Here is an 11,206-nt window from a genome sequence, read left to right on the forward strand (position 1 = left end):
GATACGTTATCCGAGCTCAATATTAACAAGATGAAAGCAAGGTATTGACAACTTGTTGTATTTTTATAAATAAAATGCCTTCCTGTTTTTTTAGACGATGTACAAATTATACTCCAACTGTGAATGAAAAAAACGTTTCATTTCATACGTTAGTAATAAGTATACACTATTAACTTATATTTTAACTAATAAATGCATTTTATTCGCCTGTCATGGCGACCAGAGACCAATAAACTAGATGGCCACGGCGCGGCGGTCGACGCTCGGGCCGTATCAATGCGAGCTTCTAGGGCTGTACAAGTATGTGACTATAGTACAATAAATAGTGCGCTGTTTTTATGTACAATTTTGTTAGCCTATGACGCGTCTATTTGTGAAACGTCATTGGATAGTACTGTTTGTAATATAGAAACGTTGCGGTACACCTCAAATTCATACTCAAAATCTTCATTCAAATAGTCATTCACAAACTCTTGAATTGTCATGAATAACACCGCTTCGGAACGTGTTACTGAAGTAATGAAGCCCCGCAAGAAACTCTCTTAACACAATATTACTTTAAAAATAAATTCCGGTGGCTTAGGAATAGCTGGAGTATTTCAGTTAGAGAACACTCGCTATACATTAGATGATCATAATTATTGTGTTAAAATATAAATATTTTCGAGGATAGGTCTTTTATTTATTTAATTAATATTTACGTACGTTCTTTCAAATCGCCCGGTGTTTAATATCAAGTCCAGGTAAACAGGTAGAGTGTGCATATTTCACATTTTTAACCAACTTTAAAAAAAGAGATCTATTTGGCACCTACTAATGTATTTTATTATAGGAACTACAATATATTTACATAATATAATAGTTTGTTATGGCTGCCAAACAAATACACAAGTCTTTATAAGTATGTACTTATATTTGTATATATGTATGTTTGTCCACACATTTCTCCGAAAGTATTAACCAGAATAGAAAATCGATTTAGTATTTTTCAAAATTTTGACCATAATATTTTTGTTCATCGACTTGCTGACCCACTTTATGGCAAATTTTACTTTTAATGGCGACACCAAATACGATGACAGTGACTATCTCACCGGGCCAGATAAGTTTGTGGGACTATAAGTCATATTTTATGTCATAGTAGGTAAAACATATTTTATTAAACAAATAACTATCAATAGATAACATAAAACACAATCACATTATAGGAAATGTGATTCCGAGAAATCCGAGCCGCAAAGCGAGCACCGTACACGTGGTGTTAAAACCCGCCATAGTGGCTCACGCGTGTCGCGTTTCGTGATCAACCTGTGTATATCCGGTTCCAACAGACTGAGGGGTAATCATTTCTCGTCAATCGACATTCTATTGGACACTACACTTACCATCAGATGCAGAAGGGTCACTTTGGCGTGGTCGTAAAAAAAAATCCTCATCAAAAGCATTTGTATCCTCAAGATATCTTATACCATAATGTTTTTGGCATAGTTTTTGACTGTTTACTTCGAATCCCGAGTCGGGTAAAGTGATATTAGGTTTGTCTGTTCAGCGTCAGTAAGGAATCTATTGTGTGCATTGCGATTGGGTCTGAAATACAGACTCCGCAGTCACCGGGGGAAACAAGCGAGCTTTATACTACGAATCCCCTGGTTTAACGACTGCAGGGCCCTGGGGGAAAGTGGAAGAAGAAAAAAGGGAGGGAAGCGAAGGAGAAGGCAGAGGAAAAGAACAGCATGGGCGGAGTAAAGTGGGAGAGGAAATGTTCGCGGTCCTTTATAGGCCTGCACTGTGTGCCTAGGGCCGCGACAAAGGTCCCCCCATGCATGGGCGTGCATTTGGTGTGAGGACCAAGCACACAAGTATTGCCTCGGGGTGGCAACTGCGTAAAGTTGGTGCATTATTCTGCGAACCATGTCGGGGATACGAGGTGAATGTAATATTAATAAATTGTATAATAATATATAATATAAAAAGAGAAACAAGGTGACATAGCTCTACAAGTTAGTAGGTTGTAATTGCAATGTACTGGTCACATATGCTTTGAATGACGAGACGAGCTTGCCGTTCGCCTGATTGTAAGCGATACGACCGTCCATAAAGAGCAGAAACACCCTCCAACACCTTGAATTACAAGGTATTGTTTGGTATTCCACTGCGCTCGCCATCCTGAGACATGAGATGTTAATTATTATGTCCAGTAGTTACACTGGATACAGAGTTCTTCAAACCTACAACAGTGACTACACACTGCTTGGTAGTAAGAGACATTGCGGTGGTACCTACCCAGGCGGACTCTCACATATGAGAGACCTACCACCATTAACTATATGTTGTAGAACGGAGAACCGCTGGAGTAAGCGTGTTCTGGAGTGGAGACCGCATCTTGGCAAACGTAGCGTGGGAGGCCCTCTGGTCAGATGGCGGGACGTCTTGCACAAGAGGGAAGCGACTGAATGCATAAAGGAACAGACCGGGCTCTGTGGTGTACCTTGGAAGAGGCCTATGTCCAGTAGTGGACTGCAACGCGCTGATCTGCCGTGCTAAGCGCAACAGCAGTATTTCAGGGAAACCTTATTTCGAGACAATCGCAGTTTTGTAAATATAGATTTATAGTTTTGTATGTAAAATTGAGATAGAGAAACTTTTTAAATTTTTTTAACAAGTTCTAAACAAGATACCGTTACTTAGGTAAGTTCATTGGATGGGTATTTCTTTAAGCTATCTGACGACATAAAAATCTAGATTTTGTTTTTTTTTTGAGATACTGCTTTTGAGCTTAGCACTCCAGTGATGATGATACAAATATATATATATCTACATATATTACAAGAAAAACACATTATATAAGTAAGTACTTTTACAAACTCATATCAATATATTTATGTTTTTATAACAGTTATCTTTGTTTAACTTTATTAGTTATGTTGTATCATAGATTATTTCTAGACGCGTCGTTTATCCGATATTTGCCTAACACGATAATGGAGTATGCAGTTCCGAAAAGGGCACATATTAATATTATTGGGTTCTAACTTCGGTTCAATTAGCAATAAAAATTTCACGAACTTTTGTTGTTATTTGGGTCATTTTGACATTGCGTTACTAAATGAAACCACATACATATCTTCTTGGAAATAACACTTTACAACTTTAGTTGAGTCGTAGATGTAAAATAAAATTGTGTAAGTTTTGAACAAAATGAATATTAATAAAAAGTAATTTTGATTTTACGCGCCCTAATGCCACTACTAGGTACTACTCGAGAATTCATCGCAGCGACATCACACTTACAGTCAAAAATACACTCATTAACACTCCATATTCGCATCAAACAACCAATTGATCAAGAAATTAGAAGACTACAACCAGGATTTTTGGTGAACATATTAATTATTAATGTATGATTTTTGGCACAATGTCAGCAAAGGTGAAGACGAGTATGTAGTTTCATTCAGTAACGCAATGTCAAAATGAACATGTATTTTCAAAATTAAACCGCCTTCCAGAACCACTAATGACCAAAAAAATATTTCACATAACAGGTATATACTGGATACCAATTTTGGAATCGGTGCCTAATTATAATTGCTAGTAAAGCTACACAAATATATTCATTCAACATTAACGTTGAATTGAACCTCCTCCTTTTTTTGAAATTGGTTAAAAATACATAATACTTGCGATTTAATTCGGAACTACACAAGTCCGTTAATTCAATGCAATAACCCAATGACGTGTCTACCAATTAATATAATCTATGCCAGTTTATCTTCCTCCCGTCAGTGAGTCGATAAGCAGACGCCGGTCCGAACGTTCCGTTTAACAAAATGGCGTTCAAGCCGACAGGTGAATATTTCAATTATTATAACTTAATTAAACCTTTTTTAATTATGTGAATGTTAAAATCATTTTTAAGCGGTTCTTCTGAAAAATCAATATGTAAATTGATTATTTAAATGTATAAATTGCAAAGAGGAAGTGTTTCGCATTGATATCGCTATCCTGCTTACGCACGTATTGTAATCCAAGTGACGTCACGACTTATGTCATTTCTTTTTAAAACTAGGCTAAATGCCCCTCAGCATCATAAAAAATGTTATCTCCCTTGAGCTGTACACATAAAAAAAATGACGGTGCTTTGAAAAAAAAAACATATAAAAATACCGCCATATTTATTTAGTATGCCCTTTTCTTTTTTCTGTTTTAAAGTTCGAACGACGCCATTTTTTCTTATGTAAAATGACAATTATATTTTTTTAAATATTTTTCTAAATTAAACATTATTGAATTATGATTTACTTTTTTATTGCCTTAAGTGACCTTTTTTTTAATATGCTTCCCAGAACACCAACATGTCCGCTACAATCCGTTAAAAGACGAATGGATCCTCGTCTCTCCTCATCGATGCCTTCGACCCTGGAGTGGGCAAACGGAGCAGCAGCCTGAAGACCAGCCTCCGGACCCCAACAACCCTCTACGAGCTGGTGCTGTCAGGTCTAGCGGGCAGGTGTGTTGGGATTAATGGATATCACTCACACTTTTTACTTTTCAAGGGTAGGCAGAGGTGTTATGATACGTAGTACTGCGGGCCTGCAAAAATACCCACGTAAACTAGAATATAACGTAATAAGGCGCGAAAACATTTATTATAATGTAGGGATTACATATTTAAATTCAGTCTATTTTTTCTTGTAGGTAATTTTTTTTGTGGACCGTTACCGTCATTATTTTGAAAAAGGAAGATACTATAAATTTATAAGCATACTTTCATGTTGGCTGTATATGATACAATATTTTTTAACTCTTTTTTTACTTTTGCTGCAAAATGTTTTTCCAAGATAAATATTTGGAAATTGATGGAAATTTTCGCTCTCTATTAATTTTATTTATTTATTTATACATGTATTATAACACCATAACAGTTAACTGTTGTGGTGTGTGTGTATAACATTGCATTAGTGTTAATACTAATGCAATGTTATAAGTAATATTTAATCTTAACAATAGGGGACCGGCCTATGCTTGATTTTGTACATTATTCTATATATAATGGTTAATGATACGAAAAAGAAGCACCCCTGCGAAAACTGCATAACAATTGGTTAAAAAATGAGCGAGTAATTCGTATTTAAAATATTGTAATGTGCAGAAGTGGGCGCGATGTGGGGATATCGCTTCATCTCTTTTTTTCGCACGCGTCGTAATTCCCGATGACGTCACATGTGGATATTTCGTCTCTTTTCGGTTTCTTGTTAATTACCCCTTCCACCGAAATTCAAAGACTTATAACTTGTTGATTTTGTACTGGATTTTAATAATTCCTTCTGTGTTATAATTTATATTATGTAAATATTTGATAATAGTAAAGAACGAAAATGAGTCCGGTACCCTATTGATTTTAATACATCTATGAGCCATTTATGTGAATTTCCGCTGATTGCATATAAACATATCCAAATATGATATAACGAAAACGTGTTCAAAATCGGTTTAATACTTCGTGATATTAGCGTGGTCAAACAAATGCTTCAGTTTTATCTTTACTAAATACTTATATAAAACTGAAATCTGGTATCTGACGCCTTCAACCATTAAACTAGTCAGTTGTATTCGAATTTGAATCCATTTTACTTCCTTTACAGAAAAATCCAAACTACACATCCACGTACGTGTTCCCGAACGACTTCCCGGCGCTCCTGGAGAGGGTCCCGGAGCCGCCGCCGTCTGATCATCCTCTGTTCCAGTCCGGACCAGCTAAGGGAACGTGCAGGTGAATCTGCTGTGCAATTAATTCATCATCACCTAGCATCATCATGTAATATCAGCCCTGTATTATATACTATCCCACTGCTGTATCTCGGCTACTGAGAAGGATTAGGCCTTAGTCCACCACGCTATAGTGCGGGTAGACTTCACACACCCTCAAAATTCATATAGAGATTCTCAGGTGTGCACGTTTCCTCGCGATGTTTTCTTTCACCGTTAAAGCAAGCGATAATTCACAAAGTATACACGCATCATTTTAAAAATTGTAGGTACGGCCTTTGGCTTTTGAACCTGCAGACATTCGTCTCGGCAGTCCGTTCCACAACCCACAAAGTTATTGCTGCTAGTTTAGTAATATCATCATAGCTATAGTAATTTTCATCAACGTCAGGAAGTATACTGTGTTAATAATATTAGATACCTAATGATAATGATTTCTTATGTTTACGCGAATGTTGGACATCAATCTGAAACTATTTTTCGGATTTTATATATTATATTTTCTCCCGACTTTCCGAAGACTGCAGCCTTGTTGTTAGTCATCCGCGAAGTCAAAGTTACAATATCTACATTTTACAATTACACAAAATTTCAATTTGTTATAGCTATTGACGGCTAGAGAAATAATAATATAACCACGATAAAATCTGGATTTTGTTTATTCCAATACTATTTTTTTGTTATTGCTTCGAATGACGAGACAATCTTGCCGTTCGCCTGGTGGTAAGCGATAAAACCCATAAGCAGTGGAGACACCACAACGCCTTGAATTACAAAGTATTGTTTGGTATTCCACTGCGTTGCCATCTTGAGACGTAGATGTTAAGTCTCATTATGTCCAGTAGTTACACTGGCTACAATGTCCTTCAAACCGGAACATAAGTGACTACACACTTTTGCTTGGCGGTAGAAATGGACATTGCGGTAGGATCTACCCAGACGGACTCTCACATAGAGACCTACCAGTAAAAAAATATATTCTACTTTTTGTTTTCAGAGTGATGTGTTTCCATCCGGATTCAACAATGACTATACCACTGATGTCTGTGGAAGAAATACAAGCCGTGGTGGAAGAGTAAGGACATTCTTAATATCAATCGTGAACCGATGTCAATTTAAGGCACCTAGTCATTCCCAATTCAATAACGAGATTCATATGCGATGTACAATAGACCCCATAAACGGACACCATACTGAACTTTTGTATTAAAAAGTGCGCGACACTGCGCTCCTCACTGAGATATTAGTCATAATGCCCAGTAATAGGGGACCGGACTCATTTCTGTTCTTCATTATTATCGAATATTTACGTTATATAAATTACAACACAGAAAGAATTATTTAAATCCGGTAAAAAATCAACAAGTTATAAGTCTTTCAATTTCGGTAGAAGGGGTAAGTAACAAGAAACAGAAAAGAGGCGCAATACCCACGTGTGACGTCATCAGGCATTACGACGCGTGCGCAAGAAAGAGATGAAGCGATATCCCCAATTCGCGCCCACTTCGACACACAGTAATATTGAAATATAAATTACTCGCTCATTTTTTAACCAATTTTAATGCAGTTTTCGCCGGATAGTTTCTTTTTGGCATTATTAAGCATTACATATAGAATAATGTACAAAATCAAACACAGGACGGTCCCCTATTAAGGCTACAATGTCATCAAACCGAATCAAGAGTGCTGGCACAGTGTTACTTGATGGTAGAAATAGACAGTTTGGAGATACGTACCCAGACGGATTTCCCAAAATAAACCTACACTGATTGATTCCTGCCAAACGCGGCGGCCAATCTCAAAGGATCAGCTACATGCGAAATATTATAGTCCAAAAGAGTACAATACGTAATCACTCTCTGTTCTTCATAGTCCGGTGAGACATGACCGGAGAGATCAGGCGCAGGACCAACGGCTTTACGTACTTATGACAAAACTACAAATAGAGGCACGAGTCGTGAGCACACTCATGAATTGTCGGTTTGACGTCCAACGCGACCATGGTGCTGGTAGCATATTTTATATCCGTCCGAATAGCAACCGTACACAAGGTGTTAAAACCCGCCATAGTGGCCCACGTGTCGCGTTCCGGGACCAGCCTGTGTATATCCAACAGGCATAATTGTGTCGACTGAGGGGCAATCTCTCGTCAGTCGACATTCTATTGGACCCACTTCACTTATCATTAGATGCAGTGAGGTCACTTTGACGTGCACGGATTTTTTTTTTATTTAAGCTGTGGGCTGATGTTTGACCACTCCCGGCCTGATGTTAAACGACGAAGCTAAAGTGAAGCACGCTTGCCTAGAAGAAACCAATTAACTCGCGACTTGAAAAGCCTCAAATTTATGCTATTTTTAATTAAATTCCTACAGGTGGATAAACCAGATGAAGGAGCTAGGCCGCAAGTACAAGTGGGTGCAGATCTTCGAGAACAAGGGTGCTGTGATGGGATGCTCCAACCCTCACCCGCATTGTCAGATCTGGGCGTCCAGCTTCCTGCCCAACGAGCCTCGGGTCAAAGAAAGGTATTTTGTAGCGACAGCGTCGCACATAGTATCACGCAGATGCTTGGATGAGTGTTAACTCACGTACGTCGAGTACCACATTAGTATATAAGCACCATTTGTACATAGAATAAACCAAACCAAATACCATCTCGTGTCTCATTACATCTTGCCATAAATTACTTAAGGCGATACCTCAAGGTCCATTTTCATACATTTTGTTTCGGCTTTAATCTGGGTAACTAAACAAGTATTGGCAAGTAAAGAATTTAAATTCACGTCTAGTTAGTGATTAGTTCTCGCAGTTGAAAGAAAAATGTAAAAATAATTAATAATCATGGATATTTCGGCCTTTAAAATTTAATATGACGAAATTTTACTGTAGTATAAATATAGATAAGTCTTATATTGTTTTCAAGTATATAACTAGCATTGTCTTATTGGGAATAAATCATTTTCTATGTACGATGAGGTTTAATAATTTCTACATTAGCCTATTTTAATTTTTAGTTAATAGTTACTTTAGTTAATAGCAACAATATTGTATTAGATTTACGGTACCTACTAATATATTGTACAAAAGATGACAAATAAAATAAAATAAAAATTCCAGGTGTCAGAGGGAGTATTTCGAAAATCATGGTAAAGCCATGTTAATTGACTATTTGGAACAAGAGTTAGAGAAGAAGGTAAGATTTGTATTATATATACTGTCCCACTGCTTCACGGGCCTCCTCTACTGAGAGGGATTAGGCCTTAGTCCACCACGCTGTAGTGCGGACAGACTTCACACACTCTCAAAATTCCTATAGAGAACTTTTCAGGTATGCAGGTTTCCTCACGATGTATCCCTTCACCGTCAAAGCAAGCGATAATTCACACATAACTTTAGAAAAGTCAGAGAAGTGTTTGGATTTTGAACCTGCAGATATTCGTCTCGCTAGTTCATTAAACTCCAAACAAGGCTTTCGCCTGCGTATTGTCAAAATTATACTCGGATTTTTTAGTAACGTACAACTATTTGAATGTTAAATATAACCAAAGAGTACAGCAGTAGACATGGGCCACAAAAAAATATTTACATATTATATTCTACTAGTTGACCCGACAGACGTTGTCCCGTCTTAACTATGAATTTGCAGCGCGCATTCTGTCGATCGCTGAAATTAACTTTTCTTAAATTTTCTAACGTTCCGCTCAACTTCCTTTATTTTTTCTATCATAAGAACCTTCTCCTGTCAATAACAAACACAACAAAAACAAAATAGTGAAATCGGTCCAGCCGTTCACTCGTGATGGCGTGACCAAATGAAATAGGGATTCATTTTTATATATGTAATATGTAGATGATTTAATTTTGTTTCAATATTTATGTTTCCTTACAAACTATAAACATTGATAATCACTTCGGTTTATTCCAGGATCGTATAGTCATCCAGAACTCGGAATGGGTGGCCCTCGTCCCGTACTGGGCCGCGTGGCCGTACGAGACTATGCTGTTGCCTCTGAAGCCCACGCAGAGGATGACAGACCTTGACAAAGAACAGAAGAGAAGTCTAGCAGAAATAATGAAGTTGTTGAATACGAAATACGATAATTTGTTCAACTGCAGCTTCCCGTACAGCATGGGATGGCATGGTGAGAGTTAATACAAATGAGGTTTTACAAAAAGACGCGTCATACACTAACAAAAATGCACATAAAAACAGCGCACTATTTACTATAGTCACATACCTATACATATAAATTACAAATTGGCTCGAAGAAGGAATACAAAGATTAGGCATACGTTCGTTAGAAAAGGATATAATATATCATGTCCCGAGCGTCGATCGCCGTCGCCATGACAGTCGAATAAAATGTATTTATTAGTTAAAAAATATGTTAATAGTGTATACTTATTACTAACGTATGAAATAAAGCGTTTTTTTCATTCACAGTTAGAGTATAATTTGTACATCGTCTAAAAACACAGGAAGGCATTATATTTATAAAAATACAAAAAGTTAGTAAGCCGACTAGCCGCGACGGTGGTTGGAGGTTGACTAAGTGAATGTCGGGCAATTACCTTGCTTTCTTCTTGCCAGTATTGAGCTCAGACAACGTATCTATGTAATAAAAACATCTTAGGTTAATACAGTGTCATTTTGATATGGACTGCCTCCGTGGTAAAATTTTAATGCGTAGGTACTGCTGAGCGCATGGGTTCAAAACACTAAAAGAATTTTTCAATTCTATAGTTCGTAAGATTAGCGCGTACAAACAAAAAACTCTTCAACTTTATATATATGTAATGGTATCGATAATCGAATTTATTTAAAGTTTTTTTTAAAAAATAACCGGGAAATGGGGTAAACGCGTTCCGTTTCATGCATAATTTAAATTAGCAAATAATTATTTAATGTTTTTTTTAAACGCGAATGTTGACATTAAAATTAAACTATTTTTCGGGGTCACGGGGGGGACTGAGGACAGTCCTCTGGTGCAAAGCTGCAAAGTCTTCGAAACGTCGAAAGAAAACTTCAATATTAAAACCGCGATAATATCTGAAAAATAGTTTAATTTTAATTATTTGATGTCTATCTTTACAGGAGCTCCAACCGGCCCTTCGGCGCAACCAGGCGACTCACCGCACTGGCAGCTTCACGGACTCTATCTACCCCCGCTTCTACGTTCGGCTACCGTGAAGAAGTTCATGGTGGGTTATGAAATGCTCGCCCAACCGCAACGAGATTTAACGCCCGAACAAGCAGCGGCTAAACTGAGAGAATGTGATCATTTGAAACATTATAAAAATAAATAAATGTTTTCTAGGCTGTTTATTTTATTTATCAGTGCCTTAAAATATATAAAATATATATATATATATATTTTTTTCATGTAGTTTGGTCTCTAAAGAATCTGTCGAACAAAAACAAATATACGCCACTCCT

General features: G+C 37.1%; 1 protein-coding gene across 1 annotated transcript; it reads left to right on the forward strand.

The window, feature by feature from the left end:
* Positions 1 to 3,720: 3,720 nt before the first annotated feature.
* LOC115451230 (probable galactose-1-phosphate uridylyltransferase) lies at positions 3,721 to 11,087 on the forward strand. The gene is made up of 8 exons (XM_030179470.2): positions 3,721 to 3,846; positions 4,344 to 4,507; positions 5,643 to 5,770; positions 6,764 to 6,841; positions 8,142 to 8,294; positions 8,887 to 8,962; positions 9,695 to 9,911; positions 10,865 to 11,087. Exons 1-8 carry the CDS (start codon positions 3,828 to 3,830, stop codon positions 11,074 to 11,076), a joined length of 1,047 nt encoding a protein of 348 aa, XP_030035330.2. The 5' UTR covers positions 3,721 to 3,827; the 3' UTR covers positions 11,077 to 11,087.
* The last annotated feature ends 119 nt before the right edge of the window (positions 11,088 to 11,206 follow it).

This window comes from Manduca sexta, chromosome 1 (genome assembly GCF_014839805.1).
Source record: "Manduca sexta isolate Smith_Timp_Sample1 chromosome 1, JHU_Msex_v1.0, whole genome shotgun sequence".
NCBI lineage: Eukaryota > Metazoa > Arthropoda > Insecta > Lepidoptera > Sphingidae > Manduca > Manduca sexta.